The sequence below is a fragment of the Clarias gariepinus genome, chromosome 2 (assembly GCF_024256425.1).
Source record: "Clarias gariepinus isolate MV-2021 ecotype Netherlands chromosome 2, CGAR_prim_01v2, whole genome shotgun sequence".
NCBI lineage: Eukaryota > Metazoa > Chordata > Actinopteri > Siluriformes > Clariidae > Clarias > Clarias gariepinus.
Genome location: NC_071101.1, coordinates 9,629,842 through 9,653,282, shown reverse-complemented (window position 1 = coordinate 9,653,282; position 23,441 = coordinate 9,629,842). Strand labels below are relative to the sequence as shown.

Below are 23,441 nucleotides of genomic sequence, written 5' to 3'. Positions count from 1 at the left end.
AGACATGGCGTGTTTAGTGTTGATTAGAGTAACACGTCTGACATCTGCAGACGACGGCGTGAGTTAATGGGTCGTGTTGGCCGTGGCGAGCGCGTGAGCTGCGAGCGTGCCAGCCTTCTGCTCCGACACTCTGGAGTGAGAGATTTGATTTGGGACGCTCTCATCAGTATGGAATCCCGAGCGCGCGAGCCATGCCAGAGCCAGACGGCTGATGACGCTCGCTCCTGTTTATAAGCTATAAATCTTTACCCGGTTATAAAGACATCACTCTGTAGCGTGCTACAGAAACGGGCAACGTTTAGCGATATTCTTGGTCCCTTTATGACTAATACGTAATCATAAACACGATTCTACATCAGCATGGATATTTATTTTGCAAGATTGTAACCAGAGCGTGCTGGGGGGAAAAAAAAAGATAGTAGCAAGGAAGAATCGCCCCTCGTCCCTGAATCACCGAACCAAAAAAACAACACGCAAGTTAGGGCCATTTTTAGCCACATCATAATGGCTGTTATGAACCGAGAACAAGTGAGTGTTTTATTTACCGCGGATGAAAAATATATCATTTGTCAGGTTTCCACGAAGCCCCGGTTCTCTCCGAAAAGGTCAGCACACACAAGCTAAAGATACAGCAGATAAGGTGTGATTGTGGGCCGGCGATTATACCGCTTTTTCGTGATCATATCACCGGCTGCCTGAGATGATGCTTATTCACTACGGCCCAAAAAAAAAAAAGGACTTCGAATGCCAGGGCTCAGGATCCTTATCGCTCTGTATCAACCGATTGAGACCTGCTTGTAAGCAAGATGTTCTTAAAGCTTTTATAATGCAGCTCTTATTTATAAAGAACACATTTTTATATCTAAAGGATCTCTACAATATCTCTTGGATATTGGGTAGCTGTAATCAAATAAAGACCGATACTGCAGGAGCAGTGCACAGGATGCATCTAGTCGTCTAGGTTGGAGTCTTAAATAGAGGCTGGCGGTGCAACTATATCATAATACAGCGGAACGTCTGCACGCGAATTTAATCCGTTCCATAGGAGAGTTCTTAAGGTGAAAAATTTGTATTGTGAAACGCATTTTCTTATAGGAAATTATGTAAATGCAGACAATGTGTTCCATCCATCCCAATATTACCAATTTCCAACACTATAAGCATATTTTCGCATATAAAAACAATCAAAAACGTTTAGAAAATGCATGCAAATGAGGCAGAATATGAAATGAGTAGACATCAAACTTTACTTAACCTTAATTTATGATTCCTCTTGGCTAAAATGAATCTGAAAGAGGCTCCTTTTTTTTTTTTTTTCTTGCTTAAGTTCTTGTCTTCAATAAATCTTGCACAAAATGCAAAAAAACGCAAAAAATGCGTAAACTCACTTTGCTTGATGTTTTAATCGGCTACATGACGTATAAGAGATTGTTTTGGCCGCTTGTATGACGAAAGTGCTTCGTATGTATGGTACGCAGCTTACTTTCATACACGTCGGTTTCTCGTATAACATTTTTTGTTATTTTTAAATAATTGCATTATTCCAAGCCAACCTTAAGGCCAGGAGCAGCCTGTGGTCTCCAGACCTCTCAGGATCATCAGACATCCTGTCCTACATCCTCCTACATTTTTATCTTCCAAATATCCCGCTAGCATGGGCTCCACAGTTGTAAAGATATGACACTGGTTTCATAAGGATTGTAATTTTTGTGAAACACTTACGATAAGCGTTTTCAACACCAGCTTTAATTTAACGACCAAAGGAAAGCCTCTGCTCATCTCCGAGTCTGTCGGGTTACGGCGTGTCTTTAACTCTGATTATTATTAGCTTGTAAGAGAGAGGAATGAACGGCTTTAATTGAAATGTTAATTTATAAGGCGTTTGATGCCGCTCCACGTGTTGGGTGCAGCGTGGCAGCCCTGTGCTGTAATTTTAACTCCGGAGTGAAAGCCTCTCTATACTGTAGAGGCGTTATAATGGCGGCTGAACGATAATGCGCCGCCGCACCCCAGGCAAGAACGGACTATACGCGCCGCGACTCCCACTGCCGGCTGAAAGCCTTTCCTCGAGAGAGAGAGTTTATTAAAGACACGCTGATCCTATCGGGCTCGGGCAAAACGGCCATATCGATCCCGCCCTCGGGAGAGAAAAGATCTCCCTGGGATAGCTTTATCCTCTGAGGGGTGGACTACAGAGTAAGACAATCGGCGCTAAAGGACAGGAGTCGCTGTTGTGCAGAGTTACGGGTTGACCGTTACACAAACGATGTGTAATGAAACTGAAGATTAGTGGTGTTTTTACCTTCCTGCTCCAGAGGCCAGTTTATAACATGGTCTGTAGTCTCCTTTTCCAGGGCTAATAATAGTTCAGGGGTTCGTGTTTGTGGTACACCGCATACTCTGATCGAATCCAGATCAACACAGTCATGACCGAAATCTGTGCACTGTGGTTTGTTGCTTGCAGGAGAGTAGAAAAAGGATGCTGTATCTAATGTCATATCCTCCAGGAAGTAAATGTTTAAACGTTCAAATCTAAATTTTTAGTCCCATACGCAGTCATAAACAGTATATGTGTGAAATGCTTATACGAGTGCTGATGACAAATTATGGATAAGTAAAATAGGAGTTTTTCAATGAGACTAAAGTATGAAATAAGTATTTTTTTTTTTTTTTTTTTTATTAGAAATATAGAAAAACTCTCAGCTGGTAAAGTTTACATTATTTACAAGTAGTAAAATAAATTCAGGACAATTTTAGGTCATATATATATATATATATATATATATATATATATATATATATATATATATATATATATATATATATATATATATATATATAAAATTAAAAAAATTGTATAAGAATTATCCTATAAAATGGTTTTGTTCCCAGTTTCACTCAATCACTTTATTATTATTATTTTTTTTTTTTTTGGATGGTTGCTGTTAGGGCTGCACTGATTCATTCAGTTACGGAAATGAGCCAACTCCCGTGGAGTGTGTCAAAGTGTTAGAATGTTTTCTACCTCCTCCAGTCTTACGGGCACATAAAGGAATACAAGACTTTATTGTCCTATACGTGGTCATTTCTTAAAGAAAGAAAGAAACGGCTAATAAATTGGTGCTGTGCATGCGGAGTCGGAGTGAACTGGCTCACCAGTTGTTTTTAACATCCCCGTTTTGTCGGGGCGTTAACGCACCTGGTGTTGGCGAGTTGGTGTCGATATTCTCCAGGCTAGGCGCTAACAGCTAGCCTTTCAACCCCACTCTCTAGCGAGTTGTGAACCGTTAGTTTTACAGACTTACTTAAAACTAGAGTTTAAAATGGTAACTTTTTACGTAGACTATTTGCATGTTTGACTTTTTAAAAGCAATGCAGCTAAAATTAATCAGAGGTTTATACAGTAAAATGTCAGATTCAGCTGTGTGCAAGGTCTTTTTGTTTCTTAATAAAAATTGTGTGCATGCCTACATGCCTTCTAGACCTAATCTTTTTTTTCCCCCTTGTTTAAATAATCTGAGAATGTGTAAATGAAAAGTTAATGTTAAACATTAAAGCTTTGGTTATTTACTGGCAAGTTAATAAAATGATTGATCATCCAATCAGGAAATTCACTAGAGTAACCGTGAAAAACAATTTGCTGGGGTAAATGGAAAAATAGTTAATAGACTAATCGGTAAAAAAAAAGGAAAAGAAAAAAATTGCCACGTGCAGTCGTGATAATGTGTGTTTGAATTGGGTAAAGATTGACCCGTCATTGTTTTTGTGCTGCTGTCACTTTAATAGCAGCTTTAAAGAGTTGTTCCCTCACAAGCCGGTCTCGTTTTCTTTTCTGCATGAATTTTATTGAACATTTTTAAATGGCATTTCTAAACTTTCCAGTGGTGGATCACAGGAGTGCTTGGACCTTTTAAATATTGTGGCATAAAGGTTAGAATAAAAAAAAAAAAAGAACCCTTACTACAACCTTGAGAACTTCTGGTTTATATGTTTATTTACATTATTTACATTTTATTTATATATTTATATATTTATTGTTTTTTTTTAATAAAATTCTTTTCATGAATATAAACTCATTAGAGAGCAAATTGTGTTTTTCTTTCTTTTCTTTTTGTTTTGATGATCTGTAGTGCTTGAAGATCTCATAATGGGTTACGCTTTTAAAAAATTAATTACCGCGTGTTTACTCAAGGTAACAGCGAGCTAATTTGCAGAGAGGATGTCACCCACGCCGACCTGTTTCACAGCTGTCTGTTCAGTGTCATTTCCAGTCCCGGCTTATAAATCTATTGTGATGAACAGTGTTCAGATGATAGTTTATATCAAGGAAAGTAAATGAAGGGTAATGGTGATGTCCGTTTATTTATTAATTTTAAATCAAGGTCCTGAGATTGTGGTTTGGTCTCTCTTGAGTTAAGAATGTGTTTCTAAAAGGAGGAGATCTTTCAGAGATGTCATCTGGTATTACAAGTCTTTTAATAAGTCAGACTTTGTGTTTTTGTACTTGTACTGTATGAGTCAAAAGTTTGAACACGTCTTCTAATTCAATTTATTTATCTATTATTTGTAAGTGATTTTATTTTCTACATTCTAGAGCAGTACTATAGATTTCAAAACTATGAAATAACACTGATTTCCCTGAATGTATGAGGCTCAATGAATGTAATGAGGTTTTGGACAGTATGGACACAGCTACAGATTAGACCAAAGAATAATGCACTGTACGTTTCATAACTTTAGTTATGTTTAAAGTACCTAAGCACTGGGTGGTTCCTGTTCTTGTTTCTCTGAAAATAGCTATAAATATTTTCTACCACACTTTCTCTTTTGTTTTCTGTTAGTTAATAAGATAAGTTATGCATTATGAAGACAAAGAAAGCATAAACTTGTCTGTCCAGAGACTTGAGACTTGAATATGGTAAACATTGTGCTGAACCTGGAGACTCCTTCCATAAGTGTAAAAAAAAAAAAAACATAAATAATTCCCTTTAAAATAAAAAGAGTTTTTAACCAAGTAAATAAATTTTTTTTTAAAGTTCTTAGGAAAAAAGGCAAATCTTGAATAAATCATTTAGTTTTAAATAACTAAAACTTATTGAAATAAAAAAAACGAAAATAATAAAATTTACAAAAAAAAGAAAGACAAGCCTCACCCAATGACTCCGCCCCCCTCCCCCCTTTGTAAGTGTTTATTTATTTTATTTTTTTTAGGTACTTTTGTTTGTATTTTTTCTTTATATTCAAAGTATTTAGCTTGGTTCATAAGCTGTTGCTATAGAAACGATAAAGTGCTCATTAATACGAGGAGCTGCGTTACTGTCAGAGCTGCAGTTTCTAAAAAATAAATCTTTACCTCCTGACCAATCAGTATCCAGAATTCTAAGTACGACTTGACCTCTGTCTGACCTCGGACACCCAGCGGAGATCAGCTTTTCAGCTTCTTTCTCTCTCTCCGTCTCTTTTGACTTTCAAGCCCGGATTAAGGAGCGAGACGCGGGGCGACCGATTGTCACCTAAGCAAATCCCTCTCGGGCTGGATCTCAGAGTGGATGAACTGGAATTTAGCTGCTGAATGTGTTGAGCTCTGCGTCTCGCTGCACACCGCGTGGGGCGGGGCCGCATTTACCGAGCCGCTGCTTTACTGTTCTCTCTTTACACCAGGCCGTGGAGTCTCAGCAGTGGGAGAACTCGCACTCCCACAGCTTTAAACAGAGACGTTCATGAATGCACCGCCGCTGCGTTTTTCCTCTGGCAGTGTTGACTTGTACCATCATCAGTAGGGACGCCTGGAAGTCTTTCATCCTATACAACAGGGCTGTTAAATAGTCCATTAACATTAGTGCAGCTGCAAATCACAATTATATATTAATGCACTTTATTTCTTTCTGGATTATTTCTTTACATTTTTTTTATTTAATTTCTTTAATTAATCTTAGATCGTTCTGATTAAAGATACCACTTTTATTGGCCTCTTGAAGCATTTAATTTTAATGACATCTGGTACTGTGCAAAAGTCTCGACTCCCCCAAATATCTTTAAGAGATTTTTTTTTTTCTTTGAAAGACCCAGCCGTTCCTGTATTTTTAATGTAGTTTTGAGAAAAAAGTTCTCCAGGCTTCCTGAAGGCTCTCATTATTTTCAGACCAGTCCCTCTACCTGAGCAGATTCAGAGGGAATTTTTGTTTGTTGCACCACACAGTGATCCATAAATCATTTAAGCTTTAAAAAAAAAAAAGTTATAAACCAGTGAAGTGAGAAACCAGTGTAGATGATCAGACTGGTGATCAGTGTATTGGTGATGCTGAGTGGTTATAACAGACGAGAGGGGAAACGAGGCTGCTGCTGAGGATGTTCTGCACATTACTGTGTATATGAAGTGGTTCTGCCTGCTGTGAAGTTTCATTTGCAGAAATTAAAATTTTTTTTCTCTTTTCCCTCCCCTCCTGCAACTTTTAAGTAAATTCCATTAATTCAATGGAAGATGACTAAGATGGACCCACATGGTGTCCTGGGAGCAGTATTTGCCTTTCTGCTGTTCTTTCTAATTAAGCAGAAGCACATATTACTACCCCTGCAGTTTTTTAACAGGATGAGCGAGAACGAGTTTTTTTTTTTTTTTTTTACTTTTTTTTTTTTTTAACAGCTCATCAAGAACAGAGAACTTCCCTAATGGAAACTTGTCATGTCACCTAATGTTACCCCCATGAAAAGAAAGAAAAAAAGATTGAAAGAACATTCATTCCAGCAAGAACAGATTTTCAAACCTTCATGCAAACACAAGTCTCCCGTGTCAGGACCGGTTAGAGCATGGGCGTCGAACTGAACCCAGGAAGTCTCATGAGGGTGCAGGCTTTCATTCCAATAATGCAGAAGCTTCACATGATTGTCTACTGAAAGCCAAGAGCGACTCATTAAACAGACGTAGTGAAAGCCTGCACCCACATGGCTCTGTCTGGATCCAGTTTGAACCCTGCCCCCTACAGGGTAGAGTATGACCCCTTATAGCTGCGATAACACAGGAAGTAGCTCGCCTCCAGGACGCTCCACATTTAAATGTAACTTCAGACTATCGTGTCACTCCAAGACATGCTGTTGTAAGTTTAGCTTTTATTTCTGAAAAGCTCCTTCAGGGTCACTGTCTGTTGTTAAAAGCAGCACATGCACAATTGAATAGATTTTTGCTAATGATTTTTCCTATAGCTGCATGTCCACTATAGGCCGATCGCCAGTTACGGCCAATAAAACTGAATAGATTATGAATTTTCCCCAATATTTATGGAGGAACAAACACTAAAAAGTAAGTCCATCCACACCAGTATCGTTTGCTTCATTAGAAACGCCGACGCTCAGCACCGCCCCAGTTTTCACAACGCCGGAGACCTAGTTTTAGGTTCGTTCACACACTGCGTCTCAGTCCTCAGATTCCATGAGCTTTACAGTTTTATATCATAGTTTTTTTATGTTCATAAACACGGCGCTCCAGAGGTCGAGCCTTTTTTTCTCATTTAACACGTCTGATGATGCCCTTCAGCAGGCAAAACAAAACTGACTTTGACAAATGGAAGGTTTTCTTTCTCTGGTTAATGCATGAAAAATAAATCTCCAGTGGTTTTTAAATTCAAACAATTAACCCATGCGCTCACTGTCAAGTTGAGTTTTGAGACTTTGGAGGCTGTTAGATGTAAAATGTCACTACTTGATTATAATCCTACAAGTGGCACACTGAACTATTCGCACATTTTTATCCCATGGGGTTTCATCCCCTAGGTTTAAAATTGTAACAATCAGGGGAAAAAAAGTTTATCAAATCAGGATATTTACAAAATCTTATTGGAATTACAATTTTAGTTGAATCAGCACCAAGGTATCGTATATCATATGTTTCATTATGATCGTAATTATCCGAAAAGTCATAATATCATATTTATTTATATGTACATACACACACATGATTGGCTCAATCATGTATACATGATATAACAATTATTACAATTAAATTGCTATGATTGACAGTAGACAGTAAGCTCATTCGTCGTTCCAAGCAGAGAGCAGGACCAGTTTTGCTTTGATGTTCTTGTATTGCTAACCTAATAAGGCTCAAGCCTAAACTTAAAATCGGTCAACATGTGTCAATGGCTATACAAATTCATAGCGATGTTGTATAGCTTTTGTTATTGAAGATGTCTTCACTTGCAGTGTGTACATTTCGTAAAGAATTCCACTAATCATAAGGAGTACATATCGACATGTTTTTTCACTTATTTTCTTAATGTTAATAGAATATAAAGCACTCTGTGGTTTTATTTGCTGTTCCACCTTTTGGACTGGACTATCTTCTATCTGACAGCATTTTAGCCACAATACTCAAACACTGTCTGTCCTGTTCTGGAATTCCTGAGGTTCTTCATTCCTTTCAGTGTTCAGCTCTTGGAAAAAACACTGTATTAGTGCTGAAGTGTCTCACCAGGGTGAAAAAGTGATTTTTCAGATAGAACACCATTTTTCATAATACTTAATCTAAATGTTTATGCGTATTTAGGATGGGGAGACGAGCATTATCATTTGCTAAATACAGTTTCATGCCCTTTTATATCCGTAGTGTCGGTTATTTTTTTAAAAATTCAAATCTTTCAACGGTTTTAACTGTCACTCGGATGAAACTTGGCTGATTTAGATTTCACATGAAACAACACAAAGCTGAAAAAAGTGTATTGTACTAAAATGCTAAATTAAGATATTGCAAAATGAATGTGACATGGTTACTGACACTATAGATTTTACTTTTTTTTTTAGAGTTTTGAATAATTATATTTTGAAGTGAGACAGTATAACACTGAAAAATGGCCATTTTTAGGGCACAGATAAAATCTCTATCTAAAACTGCTTTAAGTTAGCAACTTAAAATTTTTCGGGTAGCGAGATCGGTCACTTCCATCTTGCAGAAACTTCAGAAGTAGCTTCTTTAATCACCCATTTTCTATATTATATGTAACATAAATATAATAATAATAAAATGAACAATACTGTATTTTGATCGACAAGATGGAGAAACTGACAAATATAGACGTGTACGAGTGTGTAATCATGTTTTCCTCTCTTTCCGCCTCTCTCTCCATCTCTCAGGAGAGTCCATGCGCCAGGCCTCGGGCGAGTTTGCAGAAGACCCCTGCTCCTCGGTGAAGAGAGGGAACATGGTGCGAGCAGCTCGCGCTCTGCTCTCAGCCGTCACACATCTCCTGGTGCTGGCCGACATGTCCGACGTCTACCTGCTCCTCCTGCAGCTCAAACTGGTGAGACACACACACACACACACACACACACACACACACACACACACACACACACACACACACACACACTGATGGGAATTTTTCTGACGTAGTCTCATGGTTCACTTAGGGATTCCTTTAAATTAGTTGTCGCTATGGAAACGATGCAGTCTGAATGAGCGTGCTCGCGGTTGCTGCATAGGGAAACGAATCAACAGCATCTGACCAGAGCAGTGCCGTAAAAACACAATCAGGTCGATAACCTTTTTATGGCCTTTTAAAAGGAGATCGTCATCAGTAATGAAAGCTAAAAGGTCTTTAGGAAAATGTAAGACGATGAGTGTCCTAGTTTTTCATTGGTCATTCATTCAGCTTTTTTTGGCCAGGAGACACGGTCACTTATCTCGCTGAATAATCACGCATCAAATGTCAGACTCCATTGTTTGCTTTAATCCAGTGCTTTATTTATTTATTTTCCTTAAGGGGGAGAGAGGGAAGGGTGAAAGGAAGGTGGCTGAAGAGCTCCGCAGGTGTTATTTCTGCGCTATCGGTCATATCTGGTTAGCGGCGTGGCCTCGACCCGGCCGGCGTGTCCTAAACTGCTCTTTTTATAGCTGCCCTTTTCATTATCTCCGTCTCTCTTTAGCCAGCGTGTGGGAGCGAGGCGGAAAACTGAAGGGTGTGTCACGGGGAGCATGGCCACTTAACCCAAAGTGTTTTCGCTCCCGGCAGAGCAAATATAACCAGACACACGGTCAGACTCGCTTTGGCCAGAGCCATGAGGCCCCATTTCTCTCACTCTCTCTCTCTCTCTCTCTCTCTTTCCTTCAGCGTAGATGTTTTGCTGTCCCCAGCTCCACCCGTGGAGAACTAGTCTTAACTGCTTCGTGTCTCCTTGGCGTGCCTTTACTGGAGTAATAAAAACTCCTTATTTAATCACTGTCAATACTAGTTTGTTTGGAAACAAGATGGGAAAACTAACCATAAAAGATTTCAGAGCAAAACTTATTTGATCAAACTTGCTTAAAACATTAAATTTCTATGGCTAGAGTGGCTTCAATTATTTAATTTATTTTTACCCTTCTGTGCTGGCCTTTAGATCCACCCTGTATAATGTAATATTAGTCTAAAGCAACGGTACTCCATTAAAATTTAAGAATGTTCGCTTAATAAAATTATGTTTGAGCCGAGGTACGAGTTTCATGTTTGTGTTAGAATTAAGATCTCTATAATGCAGTTATTGTAGATGTGTGTGTATAAAAAATAAATAAATTGGCAATCTAAATTTTCCAAAGCATTTTACTAATATTTGTCCATGTTTAGTAACTACGATCTTTTGTTTGTATTTCATACAAATATAAGAAAATGTTCACGGCCATCAATCTTTAGTGAATCTGGATTGTACGTGAATACGAGAGGACTCTGGTTGCTCGGTCATTCCAGGCTCTCAGTTCAAATCTCTTGCAGACCCTCACCTCGGACTGTTCCCGATGCCTTTTCTCTAAAGAGTCGCGTTTTATCTCATACTCGCTTCACTTTACTACTCTTTATCACTACGGGTTCAGGACATATGAGACAAACTGGTTTTAAACTTTCTACAGAAAAACAGACGGATCATGTTTATTCTTTCTCTGAAGGTTCAGTTTTCATAGTCGACGTTCCTTCTCTTGGAGTAAGCCATGCTGTGTCGCGCTTTCATTTGTTTTTCCTCCACACACTCCAGCAGTACGTCTGTACACCGTAAACTATCACGCTGATTTACTCTGTTGAGTGACTTATATAGCCACGCCCACCAAAAAACCTGCTAAATTACTGGAGTATAAATTATTCTTGTTTATCAGAAAAGCATCAAGGACTGGATAGATGACATCGGGCCGGATTGGCGATGTATTGATGCCTGGTCTAGAACAACGGTTTCTCACTGACCGAAGTAGAACGTATGATGATTTTTCAGGCATTTAGTGGAATTGAAAAATGCCATGTGAAAAGATTCAGTTAATTTTCCCTGAATTAGTTTAAAATAAATGAACAAGTACAGGTTAATAGAATAAAATCATTGAATGCGTAAATTAAATAACATAACCGAGTCCTTAGCGCTCAAAGTAAATTTAAACAATGTTTAAATGAAGACTGAGCACAGATTGTAATCCTGCACTCTTGCGGTTTGTGGAATCTGTTCTCTCTGTCTCTCTTTCAGTCTCTGCAGCACATGCTGCTTCTTGGGTTTGATTTGATTGAATTTATTCACATTAGCGTGATGGGCTGTTGGTGCAAACCAGATTAGTGTCACCGAGCTCCTCTGAAATTCGATAGCTATCGAATCATGATGCGCCTGGTCCCTGATGCGGCACGGACGTCGCCGCTCACGACCTCGGGCCGAGCCGCTCCACAATGTCGCCATGTCCGGGGGTACGAAAAAACCTGCATGACTTTTTAGATCGCGCCGGTTTCTGTTATGATTTACCACAAAGTAAGTGTGTGTGTGTTGTCTGTAGTTAAGCACAGTGCTCTCTGAGAACAATCGGTGTCGAAGTAGGAACATAAGGTTTCCATTTTTCTTTCTTTCTGTTAAAGGTACCTTTACACTAATCACAAGCTCCTGCTTAAGGTGGCTGTTTATACCACAGCACTGTTCAGTTGAAAGAAGGAAAATCGAGACCATGGAATTAGTAGGCGTGTCCAGACTTTTGACCAGCCAGTACAGTTTTATGACGATACCTTCATGCTGATTCAATTTGCGTTGCCATTCTTTAAATGGCATGATTCTGTATTAATCAGTTACCCTTTTCAAACCCTGAACCATGTTGAAGTTGTCTTATACAAGCATGTAAGCTTTATACATTTAAACAGCTCAAAAAATACTTAAAATGCAAGAATTTAAAATGATCTACTTCTGAACTTCTACTTAAAAAAAATAATAAAATCCCTGAATAAATTCGCGATAATTATTTATAAAACTAACTTTGCTCCAACCACATTGGATGCTGTGCTGCCTGCCAGTGTGTCAGTAGTTTAGAGCACGCCACCTGTAGGATTATAGAGGTACGGCTTGGTTTTGCCACCTCAAGTGCAAATACATATATAATATATTATACAAATTAATTTAGTGATTATGGAATCCGTATGGCGATGCATGAAGTGCCACAAAAAAGAAACTTGATACATAACTGATTTCTCCTTTTTCTAATTGTATATTATACTTGTAATAAAGGATTCTCCAGGTTTAGAGTGCTGTAACTGTCTAAAGTAAAGCTTAAACTAAAGCCAAGTCTTAAATTAGTTTGTTTCTGCTTACTTGGCAACGTGTGACGAGTTGCGTTACGGGAAAATAATCAACATTGCGGTAGTACCTCATCACACCAGCGCGTTAATGATCATTTCTCGGTTAAAGCACACCTATCTAGTGTGTTCCTGGTTATTTAAACACCACCTTTCTTACGTTTGTTAATGCAGCACTAATGCTAAGCTGGATTTTACTGCAGTGTTCAGTGCATTTTAAAAGCATTATTGTCTCCGGCTTTCGTCTCTGCTCGAGTGTTTCCCAGGTTAATTCCTACTTTCATAAAAATTTCATACACCAAACCTTCTATTACACACCCGGTGCTGTTGTCTTGTCCATGATATCACGAGTTAGTCTAGTAATTACAGCACTCTTACATATGAAGTCCCTTTTTCCTTCTGATTTTGTTTAAAGAGATTATTTCCACTAGTCAGGATGTGTTAAATGGCGTGTCTGATGCAAACATTTGTTTTTAGTTAAACTAGCCTACTCTACATCAGTCTCTGTCCCGGCGGAGGGCCATTAAGCACTGAAACGGCGGCTTCCCGCCAACTTTAACAAACAGCCAGACGCCTTCAGGGAAACAACAGTCCGTGATTTGTGTTCTCACCATCTATCTCTTTTAGTTTATCTCATCCTCAGTGTTTTTTCCCCTCCTTGCGGAGTCGGTATTGAGTTTGAAACGCCGCTCCAGCTTTGCCATTGTGTACGTTTTGTGGTGATGATTGTTCTCGTCCTGGCAGGTGGAGGAAAACCTGGCGAAGGTGCGCAACGCAGGGACTGAGCAGGAGCTGGGCATCCAGTACAAAGCTCTGAAGCCTGAAGTAGACAAACTCAACATGATGGCTGCCAAGAGACAGCAGGTATGTTTATTTTTTACATTTTTACTTTTGTCTCCCTTTTTTGGTTTCTCTGGATCTCTGACTGCTTTAGCAAACGCTTTTGGGACTCGTGACAGATTTGCCTTATTTCGCCCGAATTACCTCCGTAATGTGGATCAGTCGTGCACAATTTAAAAATAATGGACACGAGGTCAATCCTTCTGTTTTTTATTTTTATTTTTTATTATCTTTTTAAATAAAAATTTTTTTTTTGGCATTTGAGTATTTTTAGCCATGAAGGGCATGTTTTTTTTTTTTTTTTGTTTTTTTTTGGTTTGTTTTTGATTTTTCACAGTGCTCTTAGTGCACTTGCACAACGGAATCAAGCTAATTACACAGCTCTGGTTTTAGTGTGATGGAAAAAAAAAATAATTTGGTTCAACCAAATCTTTAAAACCCCCCAACAGTAGAAACAGGAAGTAATATGATGGAAATGTTGGACAGACCAGTATTTGGACCATGCACATTTTGGTTAAAGCGAACCCCAGGCCACTTCCAGGCTCGGACTGATTTCCGAGTTCCGCCCTTCATTCCTCCAACCATGATCTGTTTGTTGTTGTGACAGTTTCAGCTTTGTTTTGTTTAAAATCCTTGATATGATATGATGTGTCACAGATGGACACAGAATAGAGAGGATAGACAGGCAACTTAATCAGCAGATCTAATCACATTCTGGCGTTCAGTCTACAGACGGCAGCCCACAGCCTATAAGCATGAGTAATCTCCTTAGAGCCCGCTGAGAGGAGCGCGGGGGAAACGAGAACCGCGCTCAGGGCAACCGGAGTGACAAAACTCATTACGCTGATGCAAGAACTTATCCGTTTGTTTTTCGTGGATCGACATGGCTGAAGTCGGCGCTCGCGGTCTCGAATTCCGGATGAATTTTCCACGTAGTGCTTAGGTCGGCCGAAAGAGCGCTTATTGACGAAGCTAGATATTTTGCCAGTCGAGTATCAAGTGGAACGGCGTGTCGGATTCTTTATGATCTGCTCGGGTGGAACGCGACAGCGTTTGGTCTGTAATTAAGCCGGTCAGCGGCTGGGTGCTGAAGTCTGACTGCTGCTGTGAAAAACGATTCATTTATCAACACTGCGATGCTGGTGGGCGCTTTCAGCTTGTTACATTTACGTGAGTGGGTTTAAAGCCTACTCGCACAGAGCGCTCTTCCCTCTTTACACAATGAACACTTAACTATGAAGGAAAATACAATCCTGCTACTGATGATAAATGACAAGCTGTGACTTAAAATAACAGTAAATTTTAGTAACAATACTACCAAATAACATTCCCACTTGTGGGACTAATAAAGGTTTAAAGGTTTATCTTAAGTCAAATCTGCAACAACAAGAAAATACTACTAATGCTACTTCTAGTAAAAGAAATGCCAACAGTGGTAATCCTAAAACAAAAAACTGTACTACTAGTAACAAAAATAGAAAGATTAAAAAGGAAACTAGAAGCTGTAGCACTACTACAACTATAATAATATAACTATATAAAAACAATAGTTTTATATTAATGCTAGTAAAAGCAAATCCTGCTACTAATAAAAGCACCACTGAAAATGCTTTTACTAGTACTAACAAAATACCAACACATTACTACTAAAAATGCATACAACAGCATTAATACTAGAAACTTAAGCCGCGAAACTAAACGCTACTATAAGCACTAATAACGAGCCATACTGCTGCTATTGCTAAAATACTAATGAAAGCAATCAAACTAGAATGATGAGGTTATTAAAATACCCACAATCATGCATAAAACTAATACTATAAACTATTTGAACACTTTAACTATATAGTACTTATAATAAAGTACTATTAACCGGGTAAATGCTTGGAAAATATTATGCTTGTGTTTAATACTAAAGTACTACTACTGAAATAGTGAAATTAGTAATATTATGAACACTACTATAACCAAAGTACTTATGGCAATTATACTAAATCAATACTACTACTACTAAAGTACTGTTGACCCCAAAAATTAAAGCAAAACTAATAACTAGAAATGATACTTAAAACTATTAGTACTACAAAAAACAATGCTAATTCAATTAGTATTGTGAATCTGTAAGTTATGAAATGATTAACAATATGATTGGTTATACTAGAAACAATAACATTAAAATCCCGCTAAAAACAATAGAGCACTAAAATTATTATTCAGTGCTACTAAAGCAATTCTATTCCTAAGAAATTTAAATACTAACACTGTACCACTAGTATACTGCTAATTAAACACCATTAACAGTAATAATACTCAAACCAACACCATCACTTGTACTAGAAATGGTAAGTAAATTTTTTTTTTCAAAGATATCCATACTGTCCTTTTAAATTACTTTCATTTTATTATATTAAAAATGACTAGTTATTTGATAAGTGTATAAAAATGCCTTTTTACTGATGCACATCTCGCAGCTTTTCCTCTGTGTTTAAATAACGCATCTTAGCCGATGCTCAAAGTGAGGAGCGGCGTAGTTATGGTTTATGAACTGAAATACGTTTCTGTAGTGCTGTGTAGCGTCGCGCTTTACTGTACCTAGTAACAAGGCGCACGAACCTTCCTAAACCTTCGGTCCAAAAGGCACACGGCTTTACATCTATACTTTTGTTAGCGTAAGAAATGCTGAGCCGTGTGGCCCTGATGCGCGCAGTATGGGGGATAAACAAACAAAAGAGGGTTTTAAATGGTAAATTTCATAATTCCTTATCACCAGTCATTTCCTGTAACGACAACAACAAAAGAAAGTCTGAGCGTACCACCCTGCGTAGCCCCTGCTCGGTCTGAGCCGCGCACAACTGGAGGCTAATTAACGCTTGATTGCATTTGAATACTGCGTCTTTCAAGTAATTAAACATTTAACGCGGCCCTAAAAGGATTTTATCACCCTTAAAACCTGGGAGTAAAAGACTCAGACAGGTGAAAAGGTAAAGTGTGCTTTTAAAAAATTGTGGAAATGAATGAAACGTGCTGTTTGGACTAAAGCGCTGTACATCAGGGGAACAAACTTTTAGTTTTATACACTGCATAAAGAGACGTAATGCTTCAGATCATACTGTTACATTAGGAAGGATCAAGGAATAAACAGTCACACAGACGCACAAAAGCTTCACCTATTTAGGGCATCAGTTTGAGAATGAGTGAGTGTGTAACGTTTTATGCAGGTCAGTCACAAGGAGCTCCATTGACTCCAAATGCACACTTTTGGCACGGCAGGCGTGTGAAGTCCAGGTCACACGGACTCTTCATTGTCCATTAAACACAAGCAGGTGTCAGTGTGTGTGAGGGAATAGGTTGTACTACTTTAAGTCTGTATGAGTGGTGAAGAAATGGTAGGAAGTAACATACACACACACACACACACACAGTAGCACGTGACGTGCAGAGCTTTATACAAACCGCGTATCGAGTCACATGTTTATCGTTTATCTTGTGTGTGTTCATTAGAGACGAGGAGGAAACATCGATTCAGTTATCGTCACACTGACTCATTTAAAAATTTAAAATCTGATATAAACGTTTCTGTCCTAAGTGCAAAAGACAAACACATTTTTATGGTGTCGTATAATCAAAAATCGTCCACGTTAAATCCTCTGATCTGCTTTTTTTCTACAAACCGAAAGTAAATGTAAAAAAAAAAACTCGGGGGGGAAAATATAATCAAATCAGGATCTTAATTAAACTTTGATTTTAGAAGTATCTCAATTTTATAAAGCAAGTTTTTTTAAATTAATTTTTTACACCATCTAGATTATGGTTATTTATTATTTAATTAAGTAATACATTTATAATAAGTAAATATAAAGTTAATATTTTGTTTATTTATAGTTAATATTTATTTGTTTGTAGTTATTTCTACAGGTGTTTACTTGCTACTAGTTATTTTGCACTAAAGCATGTTTTTGAATTGAATCACAAAGTTGATGGGATCGGTGTGGTGATATGGTATCGGGTGTTGAGCGGGGGTTCCCGTCCCTTTGGTTTTAGTGTTCATCATAAAGTGTGTCCACTTTAGTCTTAATCTTAGGAGGAAGTTAAAAACACACACAGTAACCTCTCGACGCAATCTTGTCTGTGATTATATATTAACAGGATTTATTTCAGTCCTCAGCCATGCCAGTGTCTACAGTTTAGTTTAAACCCGATATATATTTACCTGCTTGCTACAGAGGTGCAGATTGTTTATAAAGAATCGCTTATCCGTGATATCAGTCACAACAAACTCTTCAGTCATGTACAGTCGTATTGCTTGCTTTGTAAAGTCCATGTGTGCAGCCTTGCCCCACTTTATTTGTAAAATATCTCGTGTTGGATTAATCAGTGTTTTATACCGTTACTACCGCAAAGCATTTGATGCTGTTCAGATTTAAGCACCTAAACCTAACCGTGACCGATTCTTACCCGTGTTTTCCAGGAACTGAAGGACGTTCAGCACAAGGAGCAGATGGCGGCGGCACGTGGGGTGCTGCAGAGAAACGTCCCCCTGCTGTACACGGCGTCCCGCGCCTGCCTCCAGCACCCGGACGTAGCCGCGTACAAGGCTAACCGAGAGCTAATCTACAAGCAGCTGCAGCAGGCCGTGTCGGGGATCTCCAACACCGCCCAGGGGGTCAGCACCGAGGACTCCAGTCTGGGACAGCACACAGGGCCTGGGGAGCTCGCCGGGGCACTCAACAACTTCGACGTGAGTGTGGGGTATCGGGATAAGTGTGTCTGTGTGAGTGTGTGTGTGTATACACCTTGTGTAATGCCAAAGCTGTGTGTCTGAAGATTAGTGGCACTGGCACATCTGAGCATGGAGTTATAATGCGTGGCACGTTGGCACTGAAGGATCGATCTGATGTGTCCTCTCTCTCCTCCAACACGCACACATCCGATTCCTCGTTTTTGTTTGCACACCGCGGCTCTGATTGGGCCTTACTGCGATAAGGGACACGATAATCCGGGGAGGGATCGGATTAAGTTCACGTCCGCAAACAAATCCAAACCGTCAGTAAGCATGAAGACGTTTTTGGAGATTAGTAGGAAAAGAATTGATGTCGTGGCTCGATCTGGATGTTACTTTTAAAAACTAAACAAAGCCCTGACAAATTAAACACTTGTGTAATGAATATAATTTATATGAATGTAATAGAATGCTAATATAATATTACTTTTTTCTTCCTGGATGCGAAAGCACCAGATTTGTATTGTAAAAGTGCACGCTCGCGCGTTTCCGCCCGCCGTCAGCGTCGACTCATCAATCTACCAGAATAATTATTTGCTTCCGTGTTTTCACCGTTCTGGTGTTTTAGCGAAGTCTAGGACGAGGAAGAAGACAGAGTGTCCTTTATATATGCTAATCTCCCGGCGGTTGTTTTCCCGCGTTAAGAGTGAAATGATATGTTTAGGCGACGGGCTTAAATTGAGACGTGTTGCCATGGCAGTCTATTAATCTTCTCCAAACCGTTCATTTGCCACTATCAGGATACAGGAGTGTGTGTTTACAGACAGTGTGTAGTTTGTTTTCTTTTTTTTTAAGGTAATTAGGCAGCTCATTATCTCCCTTCTTCTCCACTCGGGGAGATAATCCGCTGTTCTGACTGGATTTTCACACTTATCTCGTAATTAAAGAAAACAATGCGCGGTTGTTGAACGATCCCTGGAACAGGACGAGCAGGTGGATCGATCTCGGGCGGAAGTTTCGTAAAGGTCTATAATCGCTAGTTGTGAGAAGCCTGGCCGAAAAAAAAAAAAAAAAGTATTTCTTCACTTCCTGATCATGGCAGGACTCAGTCAGCAGAGTTTAATAAATAAGGTACACTGTAGCTAGAGCTCATGTGTAAGTCCTTAATTTAATAAATCCTGCAGCTTTATCTCTGTCCATCCATTGTTTGTAATATTTCAATTTAATTTACATTTAAGGAAAGTTATTTTGAAAAGAATTGTTACAATTTATTTTAATTATTTGCATAAAAACATTAAACATTTAAAAGACAAACTATTTTACCTATGATTAAATTTTTAGTTTCATTAAAAACGTTATTAAATTTTTTTTCAATGTTTTTGGAAATTTTTTACTGTAGTTTTATTTTTTTTTTACATAACTTTAAACATTAAATTAAAAGTGAAAAATTACATAACTTTTTATTTACATAAACTTATTTAATAAACATTGAAAAGAGAATTTTTGGTTATTTTATAATTGATATTTTTAATAATGTGTGCAGTTTTATCGCGATACGCAGTTGTCATAGTATCGCTCCATCCAAATATTTCTGCACACAGAAACCTCTCTGTGGTCCTGAAAGACAAGTAGATACAGGTCTGTCTATGACCAGTGAACTAACACTCTTCAGACCGTGTGTGTGAGAGAATAACAGTACTACTTGAGGACATCGCTCCTTCCTGTCTCCTGATCATTACTGCGTCCTCTTCACTGTTGTCTCGTTGCTCATTTCATTGCACTTTTTTTTTCTTTCCCCTCCTCAGTTATTCGTCTCCAATGATTAGCCGAGACCTTAAACAGATAAGCCCAGCTCCAACAGCCCGCCTAATCCGTTACATCCCTAATTAGTTCTCGTCCGTTAGCGAGCGGTATCTCTGACCGAGGATGGATGGAGCCTTTCCGTCGAGACAAATGAAGCTCCTAATTGGGAGAGCGGGAGCGCGAGACGGACGGAGCCGGTGAGCTCGCCGCCAGACCCGCAGGTTCTCCGGTGACTCGAGTGCTCTCTGGAGTGTGGCCACATTTGCAAATCAAATTCTCCTTTCCTGCCGTGGATGGAGGAAACACGAGAGCTAATATGAGGGCTTATCTGTTCTCTCTCTCTCTGTGCATAGTGGAGGGAAGCAGATGTGTGCCAGGCCAATTAGCATGTGAACGATCTGTGACGTCCTAGCTCCTGTTTCTGATAATAAACTCTAATCTGGCCCTTTCTGTTACTCAGAACAAATCTGTTTATTATTCATTGTGCCGTTACAGGAAAATAATTCATAAGGGTTCGGTCTGATGAAGTCAGTTACTGTTAACGCCATGAAGTTTATTTTGTAAACAGCTCTGGTTTTACTCGCATTACAGTGAAACCTCGGATTGCGAGCATCGCAGTTTGCGAGAAAATTTATAATAATTTCTGACTTGGAAAACGAACAAGTTTTGGTTTACAAGTACGGAGTATCGTTTATCACGCATGCGCTTCTTGTTTTGATGCCGAGCGTCACGTGATCACAACTGAGCCAGTGTTTTTTTTTTTTCCTCTCTTGTGCTGCGGAATTGTGTGTAATCATCTCCCCTGCTGGGTCTTAGTGCTCATCTCTCACTGGTATAATTAACATCGGTGCGCGAGTGTTACATACACGCACATGTGCGCGCGTAAACCATATTTTATTTTGTGTTCGCGTGCGTGTACAGCGTGTACTGTTTATTATAACGCGCGTGTGTGCACGCGTGTAAAGCAAAATAGTCTCGTTAGAGAGGTTAAAGATCCATTTTCTCTCTCTCTCCCTCTCCCTGGGTCAGCATGCAGTTGTGTGCGCGCGTAATTTGACGCCGTGCCCCTTCACACACACCCTCCTCCTCTTAGTTTAGAGAGTACTATAAGTGTGGTGTGCAAGTAAATAGACCTGCTCTAAAAATATTATGCAAATATTTTTATATAACATTATTAATGTAACACGGACGCTTTTCAAAGGAAGACTCTTAGAAGTCTGCATCTCAGAGCGTCTCACCGTTTTTTCTGCGAGGTGTTACTATAGAAACGGGAGGGCGTCAGAGCGAGAGTGTTGATCCTAAAGCCGTGACGTGCGTTACACTGCGCTCGGAGTGAAGGGCTCGCCAGCTTGGGGCCGCTCAGCCGTTTCCCGTGTGCGGCGGTGTGGTGATTTAGCATGCAGGTGCGACTCCGTGAGTCACTCGTCAGTTCGTCTCTTCCTCTCCTTCAGTCTCCCACATCGCTTCGGCCCGGCAGCTCGTTTGCTTTGTCGCCTTGTCATTCAGACTTTCCCCCTCGCTCCTTCTCCCTGTTTCACACTGCAATTATCCCAATCGCTCCACTACAAGAGAGGGTTTCTATCTTCCTTTTTTTTTTTTTCTCTGTGTCTTCGTCTCAGGAGGCTCCGACTGTTTGGGCTGTGTCAGGGGATTAATCATGCGTGTGTGTGGCGTCTGTTTTAGAGCTCGTTCTCGCTGCCAGGCGGCTCTCTGAAGGGGATAACGACCCCCTGACGAGGGCTTGGACGAGGCTGCTGTGTCGTCTCAAACCCAGGAGCCTTCGAGCTCAGTTTCTGCCCCGATTTCAGCTTAAAACACCAGCTCTTGTCCAACACCCGCCTGGAATTAGGGTGTAGTCATGGGCTTGACCCGGGAACGGCCTTACAGACTAACAGGAACAGCCTCGCTTTAGCTGTGTCTGTATCGAGATCTCGTTCTACTATAGATGATGTCTAGGTCTTATAACAAGCCACTTTAATGTCTACAATAATACACGTCTGGTTACTTTTTCTATATTTAAAATGCTTAATTATGGGCAAAAAGAAAAAAACACTGAAAATGAGATTAAATACAGTGTTTAACCATCAAATCAAACCCACAGCTGTCTGAGGCTTTCATTATCCAAAAAAAAAAAAAAGAGGCGAAGAAAGTGATGCCGGCGTCTGATTGGTCAGGAACACACACGAACATAAAGCTCAGTCAGGGTTCGTCTCCACACGTCCCTGTACATGTGCTGCGGCCTTTTGATTTTTCTGTCCCTCCTTTTTTTAATTTGCTTTCTTTTATTCTCCTTCATTTCCCATGTTTTTTTTTCCTTTATTTTCTTGCTATTTTGTTCTTTTCTTTCTCGTCCATTCTCCTTTACTTTTTTTGCTCCTATGTTATTTTCCCTCATCTTTTTCACCTTTTGCTTGCATTTATTTTTTTCTTTTCCAATTCATTCTTTTTTTTTTTTAGCATTTCTTCCCTTGCTTTTTTTTTTTGAATCTATTTTTGAATCTGCTTTTTGTTCTTTCTCTTTATTTACCTTATTTATTTCCTTCTTTTTCTAAAAAAATTTTTTCTTCTCTCCTACATTCTTTTTTGCTCATTCTTTTTTTTCCCCCACTCTTAATTTTTCTTTTCTTCTGTCTGTCTTCCTTCCTGCTTCTGAGCGGGGTTGTGTTGGACGTCTGTACGCGGTCCTGACCCTGTGTCGTAGCGAGAGGTGAGGAAGCTTGCTCTATTTTGACAGGAGTGTGTTGACGGACGTGAGATTAGTGTGGCATCGGGGTGTGGACATGTGAATCGGCATGAAGCCGCTGGGGTGGACGTGTTGAGACGTTATTTTGGGCAGGAGCGAGTGGTAGTGAGGGCGCGGGACTGTAGCTCTGCTCAGAGATGTGCGGCGCGACACTAAAGCCGTTAGATTGTTGCTTCTTCTTTTGAGTTTATGGGTCGATTAGGGTAATACTGCCACCTACTGGACTGGAGGCGCAGTAATCAACAGAACACAAGTTGCACAGCATTTCAGTCTTTATTAGTCTGATTTATTTTCAGCAGCTGTATTTTTTTCTTAAGTTTTAAAATTACTAAAAAGTGGTTCTTAGTGCCTTTTTTTTGTTTTTTTTTTCTAATAAAAACATGATGCACAACACAAGTTTAGATGATGTATTTGATGATTTATTTATTTTTTTTTTTTTAAGTGTATCTTGCTTACAAGCCTTTGTTCCTACGAGCCTTAAGCAAGAACATCTCGTCCTGTCTTACACCATGGACCTAAATGCAAAACTCAATCCTCGATTCTTTGTTTTTAACAAATAAACTTTTTTTTTTTTTTTTATTAATTAATGAATTTATTTTTCCTTTCTTGCATAGAGTTCCTCACCCCCAAAGTGGGGGACAAAAAAAAAACAAACAAACAAAAAAAAGTTAAAGTACACGCTTTGAGTTTCTCCATCTGTTTCCTTGGCAGTAAATTCACACAACACATTTTTGCCTTTTTCAGTTTTTTTTTTCCCGGCTCTGAGCGTTTTTCTACAATCATTCGA

At 39.3% G+C, this 23,441-nt stretch overlaps 1 protein-coding gene across 1 annotated transcript in view; it reads left to right on the top strand.

The window, feature by feature from the left end:
* Window positions 1-23,441, top strand: part of ctnna1 (catenin (cadherin-associated protein), alpha 1) — a 117,970-nt gene that overhangs the window by 8,443 nt on the left and 86,086 nt on the right. Inside the window, exons 4-6 of the mRNA XM_053516174.1 lie at window positions 9,124-9,290; window positions 13,293-13,412; window positions 17,857-18,126. Of these exons, the coding sequence (XP_053372149.1) occupies window positions 9,124-9,290; window positions 13,293-13,412; window positions 17,857-18,126 (557 nt within the window). The remainder of the gene's footprint in view (window positions 1-9,123; window positions 9,291-13,292; window positions 13,413-17,856; window positions 18,127-23,441) is intronic.